At 48.6% G+C, this 24,467-nt stretch overlaps 1 protein-coding gene across 1 annotated transcript in view; it reads left to right on the forward strand.

Moving 5' to 3' along the window:
* The first annotated feature begins 23,517 nt into the window (after positions 1-23,517).
* The window catches only part of TSPAN6 (tetraspanin 6), a 40,203-nt gene continuing 39,253 nt past the window's right edge, over positions 23,518-24,467 (forward strand). The window contains exon 1 of the mRNA XM_063938348.1: positions 23,518-23,909. Coding sequence (XP_063794418.1) covers positions 23,823-23,909 — 87 coding nt within the window. The 5' untranslated portion in view covers positions 23,518-23,822. The remainder of the gene's footprint in view (positions 23,910-24,467) is intronic.

The raw sequence follows: 24,467 nt of genomic DNA on the forward strand, positions 1-24,467 counted from the left end.
ACCAATAGTTACTGGAAAGAGTAAGTGTTCTTCGGAGCACCCTCACAGGTTCCAGTAAATAGAGGTTCAGGTCGCAGGGGCCCTAGGTCGAGTACGCCAGCACCATATCGGTGTGATCAGGTCGTATTGGTCGGCGTGGGCGAGTGAGTGGGGTACTCGGTAAACCGCCACCGTCAGCCTATTTTGGACATTTGGTTTGCGTAAGGGTTGGTTAAATAAAGCAACACCTTCGAACTATGGGGGCCACTTGTTCAGGTAGGGGGCGATCAACCTCGGTTCGGGTTGATTCAGTGAACCGACCAATTGGGTCGGCAAGGTATGTAATGTGTGAGAAATACGGAAGTCACACAGAAGCTTTATGTGATGAATGGGAGAGAATGACAGTACATGACGGGGAGAAATTCCCAAGAGTAGGTAGCTTCAGCACAGAAGTGTTAACGAATTTAAGGAGAAGGATATGTCTCATTAAATCAACAAAGAGACGAATCAAACATTACGATTATTTGCAGTTGTGGCAGCAGGAAGGTGACATACAGAGAGGATTGGCTCAGGCGGCGGGATCTGGCTCAATCAGAAAACTGATAGCCACGGCCCCACCGCCACCATACATATCAGGAGAGAAATTGGTTGCGGAGAATGACGCACTAAGGTGTAACACACAAACACTTAGCAACTGTATAAATGTTAAAGATAATGTTAACCAATTAACCAACGCAAGTATTAACCCGTGCAAGTTGTACCCTGCTTTGAACTTTCCTCAGGAGTGTGATCAAGAAGACGAATCGGCAACAATTTCAGCGCTCTCTCTAGCAGCCACCATAGCAGAGACCACAGTAGGCACAGCTCCACCCACGAGATTAGTAACAAAGGCCCCTAGCGGAGGGATAGGTGAGGTCGTGTCTACAGGTAAGTACGGCACCATACACTATGCTGAAGCCATTTCACCACAGGCTGTAGAACCCACACAGAGTGATGTTGTTAGAGTTAATCCTGTTAGGGTAATAGCTGTTCCAAATGGGAAAACTGACACAACAGGGGTCACCCCTGTGAGGAACATTGCCATGTATAGCCCATTTTCCAGAATGGAATTAAGGACCATCGTGTCTGAATTCCCTGACCCTAGAAAAGATTTAGTTGCCAGTCAAAAATACATCAGAGACTTAGGTAACACTGTAGAGCCCAACAATAAAGACTGGCAGATATTGCTGAGAGCATGTTTACCCTCCAATGTTGACGCAACTCAATTTTTAGCTGATTGCGGATTAGATCAGGATGTACCTCTTACAGATGTGTACAACAAAGACAATGTAAAAAGAATAAACTTACAGTTAAAAGAATATTTCCCAGCGGTAGTCAGATGGAACAAGATATTCTCCATTAAACAGAAGGAGTCAGAGACAGCTGCAGAGTATTTTCACAGAGCATTATCAGAAATGGCAAAATACACAGGCATAGAGGACATTAAAACAAACATAAACCATCGAGAAGTAGCAGTATCGGTACTGATGGATGGTTTAAAAGAGTCATTGAAGACTAGGGTACAGACCACACAACCATGTTGGCGAGGTCTGTCTGTGGCTACTTTGAGAGAGGCTGCTATTGATCACGATAGGAACATCACCAGACACAGGGAACAACAAAGTGATAAGTTAATGGCCGTAAGTATACAGGCCCTGACCACAAGGCAGCCTTTGTTTGTATCACCAAACCCTGTGGGTAAGTCAAGTGTGGTTACTTGTTATTCTTGTCATAAACAGGGACACATGGCACGAGATTGTAGAGTAAAGAATGTACGAAACTCATACCAACCCCCTAGACAACGACACGACACACGACATTGGGAGCAAGGTCCGCAGAAACGGAGTTATGAGCCACATGCAGGGGAAACAAAAAGATACCCCCCAAACAGAGATTGGCAAACCTCTGGTAGTTCCCAGCTAACTCCCTCACAAGTAGTTTCTGCCAGCGGGATTCAGGGAGGTCACCATACCCAATAGGGGTGTGGCCATACCTGTAATCTGCAGCCAGTAAAATTGATTGCAAGTCTTGGAAGTGAACCAGAAATTGCAATCAATGTAGCTGGTAAATCATTAAACTTTCTTGTAGACACAGGGGCGGCCAAATCAGTGATAAATTCGACAGTGGGCATGAGGACCACTGGTAGGACAATTCCAGCCGTGGGAGTAACAGGAGTAGTCCAGCATTACCCTGTTAGCAAACCAGCAGAGATTACAATAGGGCCTTTACATACCAAGCATTCCTTTTTGCTGGCTGCATCGGCACCGACCAATCTCCTGGGAAGAGACTTACTGTGTAAAATGGGGTGCGTCATTTATTGTACTCCTGAAGGTGTATTCTTGGACATACCTGAGAATCACGCTCAGGAAGTACGAGACATGTTAGACTCCCCGTCAAAATGAATGTCACATACCACTATGACAAATAGGACTCCCTCCCAAGTAGAAGAAATTACATCTCAGATACCAGAGTCACTTTGGACTAAAGATGGACAGGACACTGGATTAATGGCAAACGTAGCTCCGGTAGTTGTACAAGTAAAAGATGGTAGGATAGCTCCAAAAATCCCACAGTACCCTCTGAAGCCAGAGGTGGAGTTAGGAGTTTACCCAGTAATAGAGCGCTTGCTACAACAGGGCATTCTGGTAAGAACGTCCAGCACTGCTAATAGTCCCATCTTCCCTGTGAAAAAGAGTGGGGGGAGGGGTTACCGGCTAGTGCAGGATCTAAGGGGGATTAACAAAATAGTTGAGAGTCAGTTCCCCGTAGTGCCAAATCCAGCTGTCATCCTAATGCAAATCCCTCCCACTGCGAAATTTTTCACTGTTATTGACCTCTGCTCCGCTTTCTTTTCGGTACCTCTGCACCCTGACAGTCAATATTTGTTCGCATTTACATACAGAGGAGTCCAATACACATGGACTCGATTACCACAAGGATTCATAGATAGCCCAAGTATATTTTCTCAGGCTTTGCATGATTGTTTACAGTCTTTCCAACCAGTGAGTGGATCAGTATTAATACAGTACGTGGATGATCTACTACTGTGTTCTGATTCATTGGAGGCATCCCTGAAGGATACGAAACAGCTCCTGTTTCATCTTTCAGACACAGGACACAAGGTTTCCAAAGACAAGTTGCAATTATGCCAAACTAAGGTAAAATATTTGGGACACTGTTTAACACAAGGACTGAGACACCTGACCGCTGATAGAATTCAAGCAATTAGAGACATGACTCTGCCACAAACCCAGCAACAAATCAGAACATTTTTAGGAATGTGTGGGTATTGCCGTAATTGGATCCCAGGGTTTTCCATTTTAGCGTTACCTTTGCAGGAAATGGTCTCCTCAAACAAACCTGATCGGATTTCGCATACAGACGAGTCTGAGGTAGCATTTGAGAGACTTAAACAGTGCCTAACGCAGGCACCAGCATTAGGTATGCCGGACTATGGGAAACCCTTTGAACTATACGGAACAGAAAGTGCTGGTTGCGCGGCAGGCGTACTAACCCAAAAGCACGGTGATGCCAGCAGGCCAGTAGCATATTACAGCGCTCAGCTAGACACGGTAGCGCGATCCCTCCCCACATGCTTGCGAAGCGTTGCTGCGATAGCATTGCTAGTAACGAAAAGCGAAGACGTCGTGCTAGGTCACAACCTCACAATTCATACACCGCATGCAGTGTCAGCCTTGTTAAATTCTGCCCAAACCAGGCACGTCTCATCAGCGCGGTTTACAAGATGGGAATTGGCACTAATGGCCCCCGTAAACATCACCATAAGGAGATGCAGTGCATTAAATCCTGCAACATATCTCCCAGGTGTGCCTGGTCAGGCACAAAGGGTGGAAGGTGAGAGTGATGGGGAAGGAGGATTTAATACAAAGGAAGATACACATGATTGTATAGAATATTTGACCCAAAATTTTACCGCAAGGCCTGACATCAGTGACAACCCACTGGAAGATGCAGAACTTACGTTCTACACGGACGGTAGTTGTCATAGACAGTCAGACTCGGGAGACTTGTGTACTGGATACGCAGTCGTAGATGACCAAGGCACCATAGAAGCGGAACCGCTAGGCCCACCTCACTCAGCCCAGGTTGCTGAACTGGTCGCCCTAACCAGAGCATGTGAATTGGCTAAGGGCAAATCAGCCAATATCTACACCGATTCTAGATACGCATTCGGGGTAGTCCATGATTTCGGAGCCCTATGGCGCCTCAGAAATTTCATGACGGCAGCTGGTACACCGGTAGCGCATGCAGCTCACATAAAAAGGCTTCTAACAGCGATACAGGAATCCGACAGAGTGGCTGTTATCAAATGTAAAGCACATACATATAGCCAAGACCCAGTATCGCTTGGTAACAGCCGAGCAGACGAAGCAGCTAAGTTAGCAGCTGCTACCCCCAGACAGACAGACACCACACAACTGATGGTATTTAATACCATCAACACACAGAAGTTGTGTGAGATGCAAAATTTGTGTTCCACACAGGAAAAGGCAGTCTGGAAGGCAAAGGGATATGGCCAGGAGTCCTCAGGACTCTGGACGGATGGACATGGTAAACCAGTGGCCCCCAGAGCATATCTTCCATGTTTGGCTGAAGCAGCTCACGGGCTGACTCATCTAGGCAAGGAAGGGATGTGCAAGTTGGTAAGAGCATATTGGTGCGCCCCAGGATTCTCCTCTCATGCGAGTAAAAGAGCCATGTCGTGCCTTACCTGTTTGAGAAAGAATATTGGAAAGGCAATACCTACAGAACCATCCCATATCCCACCTGCCGGCGGCCCTTTCCAGGTAATACAGATTGACTTCATTCAATTACCCCCTTGTCGAAATTTGAAATATGTACTTGTTTGTATAGATGTTTTCTCAAATTGGATCGAAGCATTTCCAGCGGCCACAAATACCGCTATGTTTACTGCGAAGAAAATTGTGCAGGAATTTGTATGTAGATATGGTATCCCTAGAATTATCGAAAGTGATAGGGGTACCCATTTTACAGGTGATGTCTTTCAAGGAATGTGTAAATTGATGGGAATTGATAGCAAGCTGCACACTCCATACCGTCCACAGGCGAGTGCGAAAGTGGAAAGAGTGAACAGCACTATTAAAAATAAACTGAGTAAAGTGATGGCAGAGACAGGATTGACATGGCCAGAAGCTTTACCCATTGTACTGTACAGCATCAGAACCACTCCCAGGTCCCCTCTTAATCTGTCTCCCTTTGAAATCTTGTTTGGTCGACAACTGCATGTTATGATTAACCCTCAGGATGATTTGAAGTGTAACAATGAAGTAACTGTAAAATACTTGATTAACATGAGTAAACAGTTGAGGAATCAAAATGATAATCTGAAGTTAGTGATTCCTGATTTACCAGATAGTAATTGTCATGACATTGAACCTGGGGATTATGTAATGATACGGAATTTTCTACGCTCAGGTTGCCTTATTGACAGATGGGAAGGACCATACCAGGTCTTATTGACTAGCACTACAGCATTGAAGGTTGCTGAGAGAGAGACTTGGGTTCATTCGTCCCACTGTAAAAAGGTCGTTGATCCAGAGAAGTCCTGTGATAAGGAACAGACGGTAGAGGTTGTATCACTAGAGTGTCTGTTCCAGGAGGACGGAGGCGGCACCTGAGCATTGAAAATCACAAGACCAAAAGCAGCTGTCGATCCCCTGTTCCCTTTTATTGTTTTTCTCCAATTTCCCATCCCATCTCCCTCAATTATTTTTTTCCCCCTCTCATTTTTCTTCGTCTCCTCCTATAAGATGGACTTGCCCCAAGAGACTGTGATCCGGATTTTCCTGTTGACCATGATGTTGACCAGAGCAGTCTGATCCGGCGAGAGTACCATGGAGGTCGAGAGAGGTTCTGGAATGGGTTCTGATGATAAAGATGGAGGCGTAGTTTTCCGAGAACAACATAATCAACAAGCAAAGGCGAGTATCAGAAAACGATCCGATAGCATTGACCATAGAAGGAATTGTGAAGGATTGTTAGCTGAAGAAAACTGTATCTGTAGGCTCTGTAACAATGTCATTGAGGATGGGTGCATTAAGAAATGCCAATCCAGTTTTAATATCCATATGGACCGGCATCCATTGAGTGACTATCACTCTTTAGTGGGTAGTGTGTTAAATAAAACAGATTGTTGGGTATGCTCTCAAGTACCTCAAGGTCATAGCAAATCAGGGCTAGTACCATTTCCTTTAACGATAGAGGAGGTACTTGAGTTAAATGGTGGGAGACCGGTGGACCGGAGGTTTAATATCTCCAGTCCTCCTAGTTTGAAGCTCCACCAATACCATGCGGATAGGTCCCTATTATGTTTCAACATCTCCAATCCCCGAAAGCCGGGAAATTGGGAAGTGTCATGGAGTAACCACACCATGACCTTTTCGCATAGAGCAGATAGAATGCCTACAGATACAGAGCTTGTACGCCACATAGCCAGTAGAGGAAAATCTTTCCGGTATAGGTATACCTTAGGAAATAGGATTACTAAAGTTGGAGAGGTATCACCAGGATACTGTGCACATATCGTACAACCTGATACGTGTACTAAGCAGATGGAAGAATTAGGGTTAGGAGATTTCACATGGAAGGTGTGTAATATGGTTATGTCCTACTCCGTCCCATATGTTCTCCCCGATGATGCATATTTCATATGCGGGAGAAAGGCGTACAAGTGGCTTGCCCCAAACTCTGAAGGGTTGTGTTATATTGGAAAAGTACTGCCTGAAGTAATGACTGTATCACATGACAAAATTAAAGACATACACCGTGGTGCCCAAGCTCCTTATACTCACACCCATTACGAGCACGTTGTTAAAAGGCACCTGATAGAGAAGACAGAGCATCCGGCCTCTGATCTGATAAGTGAATCCACCGGGATTCAATTCTTAATCGCGTTAGATTTCACCCGCACCGCTAGAGGAGTGCTGAATTATAAATACATTTCTGCGCTCGCCAATTTGTTAGATAATATCACTGAAATGTATGATGACACGTTTAGGTATACTGGAAGAGAACTTCAGGCTTACAAAACAGAACTGGTACAGCATAGAATGGTTCTCAATTACCTCACAGCAGTGACAGGCGGATATTGTGTCACACTGGCAACACAATACGGCGTGAAATGTTGCACATATATTACGAATAGCACCGAGGATCCGGTCGAGGTCATAGACCAAAAGATGGACGATATTCTCCAATTGAAGTGGGAATTTCGCAGGAGACACAATCTCACTCTTGCTGCTGTAGGTAATGAGCTGACTGGTTGGGTGTCATGGTTGAACCCGCGAAATTGGTTTTCTGGTTTAGGAGACTGGGCACAAGGAGTCATAATGGATGTTGGGAAGTTTCTCCTATGTATCTTAGGTGTTGTCATATCGATTGGATTGATATTTAGATGCGGTCAGGCTTTAATGAAGTGCAAACACCGTACAAGGGTAATGAGTTTAAGGAGTGAGGAAACTGTAATTAACCTGGACTTGATTTATGACCCAAATGTAGAAACAATGATGTGATAAAAATGCGATTTCTACGGTCCGTTTCTTTCACCTGTTTTTCCGTTTTCTCCAAGGTAACAAGACCCACTTGGACGAGGAATTTGATGAGCCGATATACAGACAACAGAGGGATTAAAGAAGAAGTTTGACAACCTGATACACAGATTTTTGATGAACTATGCCATGGATCCCCAGTTTCCCTAGAAATTTTAAAATTACGCTAGCCCAACACTTTTGTAAATCTATGGACATTGGCCCTCATTCCGAGTTGATCGGTCGCAAGGCGAATTTAGCAGAGTTACACACGCTAAGCCGCCGCCTACTGGGAGTGAATCTTAGCTTCTTAAAATTGCGACCGATGTATTCGCAATATTGCGATTACTAACTACTTAGCAGTTTCAGAGTAGCTCCAGACTTACTCTGCCTGTGCGATCATTTCAGTGCTTGTCGTTCCTGGTTGACGTCACAAACACACCCAGCGTTCGCCCAGGCACTCCCACCGTTTCTCCGGCCACTCCTGCGTTTTTTCCGGAAACGGTAGCGTTTTCAGCCACACGCCCCTGAAACGCCGTGTTTCCGCCCAGTAACACCCATTTCCTGTCAATCACATTACGATCGCCGGAGCGAAGAAAAAGCCGTGAGTAAAAATACTTTCTTCATAGTAAAGTTACTTGGCGCAGTCGCAGTGCGAACATTGCGCATGCGCACTAAGCGGATTTTCACTGCGATGCGATGAAAAATACCGAGCGAACAACTCGGAATGAGGGCCATTGACAGCTTTTGCTCGCACCTTATGGGCAAAAGCACAAAGAAGACTGCATTCAACAGACACCAAACAAGACCTCAATCGACGACTGTACATTTACCTGACATAGAATACCACCGCATTTACCGTAATTATGTCTTTTCTTCATTTCTACAACCCTCAGGTAATGACACACATAGTCGATAGGGAATACAGGCACAGATATCAGCAATCACATATCTCCCCCATTCATGTATCATCAACTAAAATGTGCTCCCCCATTTTGTTACAACCAAAGCCAAAAAGAGCTTGGTAAAGTTTGACAGCCCATCCACAGACCCGTACCACGGGATAAGAAGGAATTCACATGTATACTTCGCAATACCTCGAAGCTTGATTTAAAACACGTACGGCACGATGATACATGACCCCCAAGCACGGATTCATACACACATGCTTCTGCTATCTCACTAGGTCATAACCTTTTCCTACCATCTCCTCTCCTCCCTTACCCAACCATGTAAATGTATTAACCCCTAACATATATTTTTCTCCTTTTGAAATGTTTTCAGGAAGTGGCAGTTATTGTTGACTGCCAAAGGGTGGACTGTCAAAGTCAGAAAAATATCTCTATGCACACTACCATATTTGCACCTCACACAGGTCCGTGCTGCGCATGCGTACGCTCTCCCGTACGTGCGCATACTCACAGTCGCGGGCACCCGCAGGCGCATGGTATGCGTATTTACGGTAGAGTTTATGCGATCGTAGCGTGCGACTCAATCATTACATATTTTCACTATATAATGTATTTTGTAGATCATGGTCCCTTTGATAGATTCTGCAAGTTTGGTTAATATAGAATGTTCATGAACAGAGAAATCCCTCTTTGTTTGATACGAAGGGTCAGACAGGAGTAATACAGTGGTGTTTAGTATCCATCGGAAGAATATTTAATTAGAAATATTCCGGTGTTGGTTTGAAGCAGATCAATCGCTCGTGCGAATAGTTATGGACATAAGAAGTTTATGAACATTTACTTTATTTGCACTTTATTACCCATGCGGCGGGAAACCCAGTTTCCCTCCCACCTGAGCTGTTGGAAATAGTCACAGCCCACCTGTATGAATCAACCTATGACCTTTTGTTATAATGCGAAGCCGAATTCCTGTGTCCAATGAACAATAAGATTGTAGGGACCATTGAATTGCATTGTGTGTGGGGCATAAATAGGCAGGCCGACCATATCCAGTTCACTCTCTTCAACGGTTCTCATTGCTGATAATCGGGAGCTGGATATCGAGGCGCATGCGATCGTTTCCCCTTGTGCGTAAGTGTTTCTCCGCAACTATATTGATCTTCTTGTTATTGTGGGCCAATCTCTCTCAATTTCTCTCTCTCTCTCTCCTTCTCTTTCTCACTCATTTTCCCTTAAATTGTATTGTATTGTATTTCCTGTGTAGTTATCTGGTTAGGTAGTCTATGTTATATTGTAGTGTATGACTTGTATTGTGTTTAACTCTTTTGCAAGTATAGCATTCATAATATATATTTTAGGCGTTGGACCCTGAGCACGGTATCTGTGTGTTTCTTATAGTATTAAGTATTCTCAGAGCGTCGGTGACGCTCAAACAGCTTTTAAGGTAATAAGGTTATACTGTGTTGCATTTACTCTCTAACATTACACTAAGGTTTTACTGCACAATACACTGTTTATGGTTTAGATACAAAGGTTTAATATAGTGAGCGTCAGCGCCGCTGGTGATCTCCTCGTGGTCCCGAGCGTTCGCTACGCTATAGCGAATCATCACGTTAGTTAACAGCCAATAACGTGCCTGCCTGTGATCTCTTGGCCGTGAGTGAACGTGACGCTTGAGCGTCTCGATCACGGCAAAGCGATTGTTACGCAACTAGCGTACCCTTACGGTACTTCATACGTAGATAGCGTACAGTGTTCTTAGACCTCATAAAGGGTATTATATACGATAAATATTTAGCTTTATCACAAGCTCAGGAGAGCCCACTAGGAGCAACCAGCTCTGGCCGGGCACAGATACTAACTGAGGTCTGGAGGAGGGGCATAGAGGGAGGAGCCAGTGCACACCAGATAGTACCTAATCTTTCTTTTGGAGTGCCCAGTCTCCTGCGGAGCCCGTCTATTCCCCATGGTCCTTACGGAGTTCCCAGCATCCACTAGGACGTCAGAGAAAAGGGGGTCATTCCGACCGATCGCTCGCTGCAGTTTGTCGCAGCGCAGCGATCGGGACGGAACTGCGCATGCGCCGCAGGGTGCCGGCGCATGGCAGCTTTCGTTACCTAGCGATCGTCTCTGAGACAGAGGCGGTCGCTAGGCGGAAGGGGGCTGAACGGCGCAGGCGTGGCCGGACCGTTGTGGGGGCGGGCCGCGGCGGCTGCTTGACGTCTTACGCAGCCGCTGCGGCCAGCGGGAGCGACGAGCAAAATACAAAGGCATCGCCTCTGTGCGATGCTTTTGTATTTGTGCGGGGGGGGGGGGGGGGGGGGAGCGGCACTGACATGCGGGCAAACTAGCCCTGTGCTGGGCGTCCCCCCGCATGTCTGAGTTAACGATCGTGGCTGTGCTAAATTTAGCACAGCTACAATCAACTCGGAATGACCCCCAATGTCCTGTAACACCCTATAACACGGTATAATGCCGTTACACCCTATAATAAGGTATTAATGCCCTGTAACGCCCTATAAAATGGCATAATGCCTTGTAACGCCCTATAACACAGTATATTGCCCTGTAACACACTACAACGCCTTATAACACCGTATAACGGGGGTCATTCCGAGTTGATCGCTCGCTGCCGTTTTTCGCAGCGTTCAGTTAAAAAAACTGCAAATCTGCGCATGCGTATACACCACAATGCGCACGCACGGCATACGGGGGCATTGTGGTTTTGCACAGGTTCTAGCGACGCTTTCAGTCGCAAGATTGACAGGAAGTGTGAGTTTCTGGGTGTCAACTGACCGTTTTCTGGGAGTTTTTGTAAAAACGCAGGCGTGGTTGAGCGTTTGCTGGGCGGGTACCTGACGTCATTACCGTGTCACTCATCGCAGCAATCATCTCACAGGATAACGAGATTTATGGTTAGAACTTACCGTTGTTAAATCTCTTTCTGCGAGGTACACTGGGCTCCACAAGGAGTATCATCGGGGTGTAGAGTAGGATCTTGATTCGAGGCACCAACAGGCTCAAAGCTTTAGACTGTTCCCAAGATGCTCAGCGCCGCCTCCTCTATAACCACGCCTCCATGCAAGTGAGCTCAGTTTAGTTAACCAGCCCAATGCAGTAGCAGGTACCAGAGACGACAACCGCTCGTAGCCAATTTCACCACACACTCACCGCAGGAGAGTGTGTCAGCGGCTATGCCAATACCAACCCAAAAAAGCTAAGTGCGTCAGGGTGGGCGCCTTGTGGAGCTCAGTGTACCTCACAGAAAGAGATTTAACAATGGTAAGTTCTTACCATAAATCTCTTTTTCTGCTGCGGGGTACACTGGGCTCCACAAGGAATAACATCGGGGATGTCCTAAAGCAGTTCCTTATGGGAGGGGATGCACTGTAGCGGGCACAAGAACCCGGCGTCCAAAGGAGGCATCCTGGGAAGCGGCAGTATCAAAGGCATAGAACCTAATAATCGTGTTCCTCGAGGACCACGTAGCCGCCTTGCACAATTGTTCAAGGGTCGCACCACGGTGGGCCGCCCAAGAAAGTCCAACCGACCGAGTAGAATGGGCTTTGATGGTAGCAGGAACCGGACGACCAGCCTGTACATAAGCATGTGCAATCACCATTCTAATCCATCTGGCCAGTGTCTGCTTAGAAGCAGGCCAGCCACGTTTGTGAAAACCAAACACAAAAAGAGAATCGGATTTCCTAATGGAGGAAGTTCTCTTCACATAGATACGGAGAGCCCGTACCACATCCAAAGACCGCTCTTTGGAAGACAACTCAGGAGAATTAAAGGCCGGAACCACAATCTCCTGGTTAAGGTGTAAAGAAGACACCACCTTGGGTAGATAACCTGGGCGTGTCCCAAGAACTGCCCGGTCACGGTGAAAAATCAAATAGGGGGACTTATAGGATAAGGCACCCAAGTACAAGAGACCCTTCTAGCTGAAGCATTAGCCAGCAAAAACAACACCTTAAGGGAGAGCCACTTAAGGTCAGCAGAGGGAAGAGGCTCAAATGGAGACTCCTGTAAGGCCTCCAAGACCACCGACAGATCCCAAGGGGCCACAGGTGGCACATAAGGAGGCTGAATCCTCAGCACACCCTGAGTGAATGTATGGACATCAGGTAGGGTAGCAATCTTTCTCTGAAACCAAACCGACAAGGCCGAGATGTGAACCTTGAGGGAGGCCAGACGCAGGCCCAAATCCAGGCCTTGTTGTAGAAAGGCCAATAGTTTGGCCGTACTAAACTTGAAAACGTCATGATTGTGAGACGCACACCAAGTAAAGTAAGCATGCCAGACCCTATGATATATCCGAGCAGAAGACGGGCCTTCAACATAGTTCGAACGACCGCCTCAGAAAAACCCTTGGCCCTCAGGACGGAAGCTTCTAGAGCCATGCCGTCAAAGCCAGACGGGCCAAATCCTGGTAAACACAAGGGCCCTGAACGAGGAGGTCTGGTCATTGTGGAAGTAGAAGGGAACGATCCAACGAGAGGCCCTGTAGATCGGAGAACCAGTGCCGCCTGGTCCACGCTGGAGCGACTATAAGTATGTTTCCTCCTTCTTGCTTGAACTTCCGTATTACTCTGGGCAGGAGTGACACCGGAGGGAACACGTACGGCAGCCGAAAGTTCCACGGGATTGACAGAGCATCCACGAACGCTGCTTGAGGATCCCTTGTCCTTGCTCCGAAGACCGGAACCTTGTGATTGTGTCGAGACGCCATCAGGTCCACATCTGGGAGACCCCACTTGTCCAAGAGAAGTTGAAACACCTCTGGATGTAGGCTCCATTCTCCGGCGTGCACGTCCTGACGACTGAGATAGTCCGCCTCCCAGTTCAGAACGCCCGGAATGAACACTGCTGATATGGCCGGCAGATGGTGTTCTGCCCACTGAAGAATCTGTTATACTTCCCTCATTGCCATGCGGCTTCGAGTGCCGCCCTGATGATTGATGTACGCCACCGTGGTTGCGTTGTCCGATTGTACTTGAGCAGGTCTGTTCTGTATCAGATGCTGAGCCATTGTCAACGCATTGAACACTGCCCGCAGTTCCAGAATGTTTATCGGGAGTAGAGACTCCTCCTCGGTCCACCGACCTTGGAGGGAGTGTTGTTCTAACACCGCGCCCCAACCTCTCAGACTGGCATCCATAGTCAGCAGGACCCAGTTGGATATCCAGAAAGGACGGCCCCTGCTCAGTCGTTGGTCCTGAAGCCACCAATTCAGGGACAGACGGAGATAGAGAGATCATGTGAGATCTGATCCGGTGAGGCAGGCCGTGCCACTTGGATAGAATCAATTTCTGCAGAGGGCGAGAATGGAATTGAGCATACTCCACCATGTCGAAAGCCGACACCATGAGACCTAGCACTTGCATCGCCGAATGGATCGACACTTGCGGACGGGATAGGAAGCATCGAATCTTGTCCTGAAGCTTCAGGACCTTCTCCTGAGACAGGAACAACCGCTGGTTGTGGGTGTCCAATAACGCTCCCAGGTGTACCATGCTCCGAGCCGGAACCAGGGAGGATTTCTTCCAGTTGATCAGCCAACCGTGGGCTTTCATGCACTGGATCGTCAAATCGAGATGACACAGGAGAAAATCTGGGGAACTCGCCAGGATCAACAAATCGTCTAGGTATGGTAGTATCCTGACACCTTGACGGCGTAGCGTGGCCGTCATGACCGCCATAACCTTGGTGAAGACTCGCGGAGCCGTTGTCAAACCAAAAGGTAACGCCCGAAATTGGTAATGAAGGTTGCCCACTGCAAACCGCAGGTACTGCTGATGAGATACCGCGATAGGAATATGTAGGTAGGCATCCTTTATGTCCAGGGAGACCATATAGTCCCCAGGCTCCATGGCCAGAACAATAGAGCGCAGCGTTTCCACACGGAACTTGGAAATTCGCACATGCTTGTTCAAGGACATCAGATTGAGAATGGGCCGTAAGGACCCGTTCGGTTTCGGGACTAGAAACAGCGGTGAATAGAACCTCATGCCCCTCTGAGCCAGAGGCACCTGTACCACCACTCCTGTGGACAGGAGGGAACGTACCACAGAGTGCAATGTGTTTGCTTTTGCCGGATCCAGAGGCACGTCTGTTAGGCAAAATCGATGAGGGGGGCGATTCTTGAAGGGTATGGCGTAACCTCGAGCAACGACTTCCCTCACCCAGGTATCCGAAGTGGTCTTCAACCATTCCTGGGTAAAACCTAGAAGTAGGCCCCCCACCCCGGGATAACCCAGGGGAAGGCCCGCCCCGTCATGCGGCATGCTTATCAGTTTTTTACGCTGGCTGACGGGCAGCCCAAGCACGCTTCGGTCTGGGCTTGGCAGGTCTGGAAGCAAGGGCTTGCTTTGGGTATGCCTGACCTTTTGCTTTACCTGTAGTACGAAAGGGCCGAGGAAAAGTACTTTTAGCCTTCTGTGCGGAAGGAGCCGTACTAGGTAGGCAGGCTGTTTTAGCAGTAGCCAGGTCAGCCACGATCTTATTGAGGTCTTCTCCAAAGAGAATGTCTCCCTTGAAAGGAAGAAACTCCAGGGTTTTTCTGGAATCCAAATCCACCGACCAGGATCTCAACTAAAGGATACGTCTGGCCAAAACGGATGCAGTAGCAGCCTTGGCTGCGAGCACCCCGGCATCGGAGGCCGCCTCCTTAAGGTACAGAGAAGCCGTGGCAATATATGAGAGACATTGTCGAGCATGCTCAGAAGCATCCGAAGGCAGTTCCGCCTCGAGTTCCTGAGTCGCTGCAATAGTTGGCCTTAGAACAGCCCCAGACAGGGTATAAATCGCTTTCAAACAGCCCTCCACGCGGCGATCCGTCGGTTCCTTCAGAGAGGTGACGGTAGTTACCGGCAGGGCAGAGGAAACAACCATACGCGCCACATGAGAATCTACAGGCAGAGGGGTTTCCCAATTGTTACACACCTCCGCAGAGAGAGAGGATAGCGAGCCAACAGCCTCCTATTCGGTGTAAATTTTGTCCCCGGATTTTCCCAGGATTCCTGACGTATGTCAATCAGGTGTTTAGAGTAGGGAAGAACCTGCTTAACCACCTTCTTATGCTTAAACCTATCAGGTTTCTTGGAGTCTTAGGCTCAGAATCATCAGCCACCTGAAGAATGAGCATTATCGCCTCAACCAAATCCGCGACATCCACGGATGATTTCCCCTCCCCATCTGAAACATCAGCGTCCAAGGGGTCAGTATAAGCACCGTCCTCCTCATAGGACGTGTCTGTTTAGGCCGCGGATCGGGAGGAGGTAATGGCCCTCTTAGAAGACGACTTAGTCTTATGTGGGCGAGAGTGACCCTTAGATTTGGACATGGATCGGTTCAATTGCTGAAACTGAGTGGAAAGCTGATCCGCCCATGGCGGGTTCACAGCAGGGACCATAATCTGTGGTAACGGCACAGGTGGTCCCACAGGGGGCGTCAATTTAGTTACAATTGTGCTTAACAATGTGGAGAACGTAGCCCAAGGTGGTTCTTGTGATGCCCCGAGTGCTACTGGCCCACTAGGGGGCAAAGAAGCCCCTGAACCTGAACGCTCAGCTGCTAAATTATCCTCCATTCCGTCAGTGGCCTTACTACCATGCAGTGTGGGAGAGGCCCCAATGTCGTTGCCACGTGTAGCAGACATAATAATGCGCACAGTAAAGGGCAACTCGGTACAAACAGTAATTATATAATTAGTAGCACTGCACCTAGGAAGAACTCTCAGAACAGCAGCCGCAGCTGGCACAGACCGAGGGTTCAATAGGAATAAAATATATATATGGTGACTATAATTCACATGTAAAAAATACTGCAGTAGTAAATCTTGTGAAACAAACATATATTATCAAAGAAAAACCTGAAACACTTGGCCCCCACAGGTATAGTAATATAGGAATAGCACGCTGAGTGAAATACCTTGCAATAAGGCAACCACGCAGCAGCTACATGCACACACACATATATAGTCACCTACGTACCATGCAGAAATGATGTACCATAAACTGCACTGGACTAGCAATACAAAGAAATACTCAGTATGGCTATATGTGAAAAAACAGGATTTTAATACCTACCGGTAAATCCTTTTCTCCTAGTCCGTAGAGGATGCTGGGGTCCACTTCAGTACCATGGGGTATAGACGGTTCCGCAGGAGCCATGGGCACTTTAAGACTTTTCCAGAGTGTGAACTGGCTCCTCCCTCTATGCCCCTCCTCCAGACCTCAGTATAGAAACTGTGCCCAGGGAGACGGACATTTCGAGGAAAGGATTTACTTTAAAGTTAACGGTGAGATTCATACCAGCTCACACTTCAACCATGCCGCACAACATGGCATTCAACATAACACATGCCAACGGGCATGAACTATTGCAGCAACATGCTGAAAATAATTTTAACACAACACTTGTGTAACTACAACAAAGTAACTACTGCAGGTAAAGTACGCACTGGGTTGGGTGCCCAGCATTCTCAACGGACTAGGAGAAAAGGATTTACCGGTAGGTATTAAAATCCTGTTTTCTCATACGTCCTAGAGGATGCTGGGGTCCACTTTAGTACCATGGGGTTATACCAAAGCACCAGTACGGGCGAGAGAGTGCGGATGACCCTGCAGCACCGATTGATCAAACTTTAGGTCCTCATTGGCCAAGGTGTCAAACTTGTAAAACTTAGCAAACGTGTTTGCCCCTGACCAAGTAGCTGCTCGGCAAAGTTGTAAAGCCGAGACCCCCCGGGCAGCCGCCCAGGAAGAGCCCACCTTTCTAGTAGAATGGGCATTCACCGAAGTCGGTAACGGCAATCCTGCCGTGGAATGAGCGTGCTGAATCGTACCTCTGATCCAGCGCGCAATGGTCTGCTTAGAAGCAGGACACCCAATCTTGTTGGGAGCATACAGGACAAACAGAGCCTCTGTTTTCTTATCCGAGCTGTTCTTGCAACATACATTTTCAAAGCTCTGACCACATCCAGAGACTTTGACGCAGCGAAGGTGTCAGTAGCCACTGGCACCACAATAGGTTGGTTTATATGGAAAGAAGAAACCACCTTTGGAAGGAATTGCTGACGAGTACTCAACTCAGCCCTATCCTCATGAAAAATCAAGTAAGGACTCTTGTGAGACAAGGCCCCTAACTCAGACACCCGCCTTACGGATGCCAAGGCCAACAGCATGACCACTTTCCAAGTGAGAAACTTTAACTCTACCAATTCAAACCAATCCGATTGAAGGAACTGCAACACCACGTTAAGATCCCATGATGCCGCAGGAGGCACAAATGGAGGTTGGATGTGCAGAACCCCTTTCACGAACGTCTGAACTTCTGGAAGGGAGGCCAATTGTTTCTGAAATAAAACCGACAAGGCCGAAATCTGGACCTTGACTGAACCCAATCGTAGGCCCGCATCCACACCTGCCTGAAGAAAATGGAGAAAACGTCCTAACTGAAACTCTTCCGTTGGAGCCTTCTTGGTTCACACCAAGACACATATTTTCTCCAAATACAGTGGTAATGTTTAGACGTTACTCCTTTCCTGGCCTGAATAAGAGTGGGAATGACTTCTTTAGGAATACCCTTTCAGGCTAGGATCCGGCGCTCAACAGCCATGCCATCAAACGTAGCCGCAGTAAGTCTTGATACACGCACGGCCCCTGCAGCAGCAGGTCCTCGCGAAGAGGAAGAGGCAGAGGATCTTCTATGAACAACTCCTGAAGATCTGGATACCAAGTCCTCTTTGGCCAGTCTGGGACAATGAGGATCGCTCGAACTCTTGTTCTTCTTATGATTTTGAGAACTTTTGGTATTAGTGGAAGTGGAGGGAAGACATAAACCGACCGAAACACCCACTGGGTCACCAGTGCGTCCACTGCTATTGCTTGAGGGTCTCTTGACCTGGAACAATATCTCTGAAGCTTCTTGTCGAGACGAGATGCCATCATGTCTACTTAAGGAACTCCCCAAAGACTTGTCACCTCTGCGAAGACTTCTTGGTGGAGGCCCCACTCTCCTGGATGGAGATCGTGTCTGCTGAGGAAGTCTGCTTCCCAGTCGTCCACTCCCGGAATGAAAATTGCCGACAGAGCTCTTGCATGTCTTTCTGCCCAGAGGAGAATCTTTGTCACCTCTGCCATCGCCGCTCTGCTTTTCGTTCCGCCCTGACGGTTTATGTACGCTACTGCTGTTACATTGTCCGACTGGATCTGTACGGGTTGATCTTGAAGAAGATGCTCCGCTTGTAGAAGGCCGTTGTAAATGGCTCTCAACTCAAGTACGTTTATGTGAAGACAAGTTTCTCGACTTGACCATCTTCATTGGAAGCTTATTCCCTGTGTTACTACACCCCAGCCTCGGAGACTTGCATCCGTGGTTACTAGGACCCAGTCCTGAATCTCGAATCTGCGTCCCTCTAGTAGGTGAGAACTGTGTAGCCACCACAGGAGCGAAATTCTGGCTTTGGATGACAGGATTATCCTCTGGTGCATGTGTAGGTGGGATCCGGACCACTTGTCCAACAGGTCCCACTGGAATACTTTGGCATGGAATCGGCCAAACTGTATGGCCTCGTAAGCCGCTACCATCTTTCCCAACAACCGAATGCATTGATGAATCAACACTTTTGTTGGTTTCAGAATTTGTTTGACCATTCTCTGGATTTCCAGAGCCTTTTCTACTGGAAGAAATACCCTCTGTACTTCTGTGACCAATATCATCCTCAGAAAAGACAATCTTGTCGTCGGTTCCAACTGTGACTTTGGAAATGTTATGATCCAACCGTGTTGTTGGAGCACTGACAGGAAGAGTGCAATGTTCTGCACCAACCTTTCCCTGGACCTCGCTTTTATTAGGAGATCGTCCAGGTAAGGAATTATATTGACTCCTTTCTGTCGGAGGACCATCATCTCCGCCATCACCTTGGTGAACACCCTCGGTGCCGTGGAGAGTCCAAACGGCAACGTCTGAAATTGGTAATGACAATCCTGTATCGCGAATCTCAGATAAGCTTGATGCGGAGGATAAATGGGAACATGTAAGTAGGCATCCTTTATGTCCACTGACACCATGAAATCCCCTTCCTCCAGACTGGAAATCACTGCCCTCAGGGATTCCATCTTGAACTTGAACCTTTTCAGGTAGAGATTCAGAGACTTCAGGTTTAGAATCGGTCTGACCGAGCCGTCCGGCTTCGGAACTACGAAGAGGCTTGAATAAAACCCTTCTCCCTGTTGTGACAAGGGAACCAGGACAATGACTTGATCCTGACATAATTTTTGTATTGCAGCTGCTACTACTTCTCTGTCTGGGAGAGAAGCTGGTAAAATGGGGGAACGTCTTGAAACTCCAGCTTGTACCGTGGGACACTATTTGTAAGACCCACGGATCCAGGCCAGATTGAACCCAGAACTGACTGAAAAGTTTCAGACGTGCCCCCACCTGAGCGGACTCCCGCAAGGGAGCCCCAGCGTCATGCTGCAGATTTGGCAGAAGCAGGGGTTGATTTCTGCTCCTGTGATCCTGGAAACACTGTGGACTTTTTTCCTCTTCCCCTTCCTCTACCTGCAAAGAAAGGGGAACCTTTACCCTTTTTGTATCTATTGGGTCGAAAGGACTGCATCTGAGAGTGATGTGTCTTTTTCGCCAGCGCAGGAGCATAAGGCAAGAATGTCGACTTACCTGCAGTAGCCGCAGAAACTAAAGCATCCAGCCCATCTCCAAACAAGGCCTCACCTTTATACGGGAGAGCCTCCATATTCCTTTTGGAATCTTCGTCAGCATTCCATTGGCGATTCCACAACGCCCTCCGAGCTGAAACTGCCATGTTAGCGGCTTTTGATCCCAAGAGCCCAATATCTTTCATGGCTTCTAGCATGTACGCAGCAGCGTCTTTGATATGACCTAACGTTAGGAGAATCTCGTCTCTATCTATTGTGTCAATTTCTGATGACAAGTTTTCTGATAACTTTTCAATAGCACTACTCACCCACGCACAGGCAATGGTAGACCTGAGTTGTGGCCCACCATTGGCCACATAAATAGATTTTAACGTAGTCTCTAACTTGCGGTCTGCCGGCTCCTTTAGTGAAGCCATCCCAGGCGCAGTTAACCGTGACAGGGCACTGTCTAAAACGCGGGGGCGACTCCCACCTTTTCCTGTCCTCTGCCGGGAACGGATAAGCAAACTGAATTCTTTTGGGAATCTGAAATTTCTTTTCAGGGTTTGCCCAGACTCCCTCAAAGAGAGTGTTCAGCTCATGAGAAGGGGGAAAAGTTATATTAATTTTCGTTCCTTATAAAAATAAGCCTTCTCCTGAGGTAAAGGAGGGGCTTCCGTTACCTCTAAGACTTCCTTTATAGCCACAATCATGTACTGAATGTTTTTCGCTAATTTAGGATCTATTCCCCTGGAATCACTAGTGTCGACACAGGAGTCAGAGTGCGTGTCGGTATCAGTTTGTACTACATGTGCAAATTACCTTTTATGTGACCCAGAGGGGTCCCCTGTGGATGAAAAGGCAGAACTATTAAAAATCTTCGACTGATTTTCTGCATGAGACTCAGACTTATCCAATATTTTACTGATATAATTCACACTATCACGTAATTCTTTCACCCACTCAGGCTCGTGGTGTGCCGGCAGCGCCACCACATTACAACTCTGTGTCCCTAAAATGGCTCCCTCAGGGGAAGAGCTCCCTGCCTCAGACATGTCACACACGTGTACAATCACACCACAGACACTCCGGGGCTTATAGGGGACAGACCCACAGTAAAATCTGTCAGAGTGACACAGAAAGGGATTTGCCAGCTCACACCTTAGCGCCCGTGACACAAAAATCGCTGCCTGTAGCGCTTATAATGTCAAATCACATAAATTGAGCACAATTTACACCTTGCCCCCCTTTTAATACACCCTGATACTTGATTCAGAAGTGGAGGAGAACCAGCGTTTCTTCCCCAGCAGTTTGCATAGGAGAAAATGGCGCTGAGCAGTGTGCTGACTGACTGAGGAGGAAGCCCCGCCCCCTGTACCCCCTCTCCGTGCGGTACCTTGAGCCGTCACGATGACTGGAGGTCCTTCTTGCAGGTCTCCGGTTATAATACTCACGCGTCTTCTGACTTCTGGCTCTGTTAGGGGGGTGACGGCGTGCTGTGGGAGTGAGCACATAGCCGCAGCTAGCGTTCAGTACCCTTCAGGAGCTAATGGTGTCCTGTCAGCAAGAAGCAGAGCCATGAAACTATTCAGGAAGTTGGTTCCTACTTCTTCCCCCCAAGTCCCACGAAGCAGGGAGACTGTTGCCAGCAGTCTCCCTGAAAATAAAAAACCTAACATAAAGTCTTTCAGTGAAACTCAGTAGAGCTCCACTGGAGTGCGACCAGTCTGCCTGGGCACATTTTCTAAACTGAGGTCTGGAGGAGGGGCATAGAGGGAGGAGCCAGTTCACACTCTGGAAAAGTCTTAAAGTGCCCATGGCTCCTGCGGAACCGTCTATACCCCATGGTACTGAAGTGGACCCCAGCATCCTCTAGGACGTATGAGAATAATAGATATAACAAACACAGTAAGCACTGGATGTATATCACAGGGTGTTTGTACCACACAACCCTGACAGTATGCACTCTTTCTTAACTAACACTGTCCCAGTGACAGGTAGAATACAAGTGTCCTGTAGGAAGCACAGCACTGGCAGTCAGGCGGTTCCACAGAGGAGGATTTGCCCCAGCAGTCCTAGAAACAGCTCAGCTCAACGTATGATGGCCGCTGGTCAGGAGTGAGGGAGAGATATGCAGCTCCAGGGCGGGAACACTGTAGAAATGGCGCCCTGGGGCTGGGGGGAGGGGCCTCAGGTCCGGCCTGCTCCCCCTGCTGGCATCCCCACCGGGCGTGCGGGCAGTAAAGAAAACAGGGGGGGGGGGGGGGGGGTAATGGTACAACGTCCCCCCTGCCCTGTGCCCATATATATTCACCCAGGTGGCTAGTGGAGCAAGCAGCCCAGTAAGCTGTGTCCACGCCAGCGCGCGCACGGCCCGCCTCCTACGGCCGCGCGGGATTGCGGTGCAAAGTGCGGCACAGAGCCCCTTACCTCCCCCTTGTCAGCGGCCCCGCGATCCGGGAGACGGCGGCGTGTGTGTGACTCACTGGAGGACAGAGGAAGAAGCCGGCGCCTCCGCTGTAGTGACCCGGCAACCTCGGCGCGGGATTATACAGCGCCGCTGGGGGTGATGGAGCTGCAGCAGAGACGTCGATCAGACACAGCCTGCTGCAGCCCTTGGTATAGTCCTCTTCTTTCTTTAAAGTCTGTACGCTAAGAACGTGCTGCTAGAAGCAGCCCCCTGCTAAGTGACCTGCTACTGCAGGCACCAACTACTAACTGAGCTCACTGGCATGGAGGCGGGGTTATAGAGGAGGCGGCGCTGTGCATCTTGGGAACAGTCTAAACTAAAGCTTTGAGCCTGTTGGTGCCTCGGATCAAGATCCTACTCTACACCCCGATGTTATTCCTTGTGGAGCCCAGTGTACCCAGCAGCAGAAAAGTAACTACAGGGCTGGTCTTGTTCTGCACAAAATGTGTTTGCAGGCGCTCGGCTGCACAGGCGTTCACACTCCTGCAAAGCGAAAATACACTATCCCGTGGGCGGCGACTATACGTTTGCACGGCTGCTAAAAGTAGCTAGCGAGCGATCACCTCGGAATGACCCCCAACGCCCTGTAACGCCCTATAACACGGTACATTGCCCTGTAACGCCCTATAACACGGTATATTGCCCTCTAACACCGTATAACGCCCTGTAACGCCGTACACTAGTAGCAGCGCTCCGGCAGCCGCATACACAGCGCTGTGCAACTATCCCAGCAGGGCACACATACAGTATACACACAGATACAGGACAGTAAGCGATTCCTTGATGGGAACGTCTCCCTCCCACACGGGGCGGGCCTCAGCCTCAGAGTGACCCGCAGCGGGGCGGAGCCAGAGATGTACGTAATTACAGCAGCAGCGTTCGGGTGTTTCCGGAGACTGATCGGTGATCTCCGTACACGGCCGCCTGTCCCTCATCTGCCGGTGTCAGCTATCCCCGGCCGCATCTATACTATCCCGATATCGCCTAGTCATCGCGACAGCAGACCGCTTGGTTATCGCCCGTGAGGTTCTGGAAACACACAAGCGCCTTCGGCAGTTTCCGGCAGAGGTTCGGCTATTTCCGTCAGGGGCTCGGCAGCTTCCGGCAGAGGTTCGGCTATTTCCGTCAGGCACTCGGCAATTTCCGCCCCGGGGTCGCAGAGCCGCCTGGCTGGCAGAGGATCGGTGCAGCGATGGCGTCCCCGTCCCGCAGGCTACAGACAAAGCCCGTTATCACCTGTCTGAAGAGCGTCCTGCTCATCTACACCTTCATCTTCTGGGTGAGCAGGCGGGGGCCCTGTGATCGTGGGGCTGCTGTGTAACAATGGGACAGTAGGGATTGCAATGACAATGTAACAGTGGGGAATGGGACAGTAGGGATTGCAGTGTGACAGTGGGATTTGCAGTGTGACAATGGGACAGTAGGGATTGCAGTGTGAGAATGGGACAGTGGGGATTGCAGTGTAGAATGGGACAGTAGGGATTGCAGTGTGAGAATGGGACAGTAGGGATTGCAGTGTGAGAATGGGACTGGGGATTGCAGTGTAAGAATGGGACAGTGGGGATTGCAGTGTAAAAATGGGACAGTAGGGATTGCAGTGTGAGAATGGGACAGTGGGGATTGCAGTGTAAGAATGGGACAGTGGGGATTGCAGTGTGAGAATGGGACAGTGGGGATTGCAGTGTGAGAATGGGACAGTGGGGATTGCAGTGTGAGAATGGGACAGTGGGGATTGCAGTGTGAGAATGGGACAGTGGGGATTGCAGTGTAAGAATGGGACAATGGGGATTGCAGTGTAAGAATGGGACAGTGGGGATTGCAGTGTGAGAATGGGACA

This window comes from Pseudophryne corroboree, chromosome 8 (assembly GCF_028390025.1).
Source record: "Pseudophryne corroboree isolate aPseCor3 chromosome 8, aPseCor3.hap2, whole genome shotgun sequence".
Lineage (NCBI taxonomy): Eukaryota > Metazoa > Chordata > Amphibia > Anura > Myobatrachidae > Pseudophryne > Pseudophryne corroboree.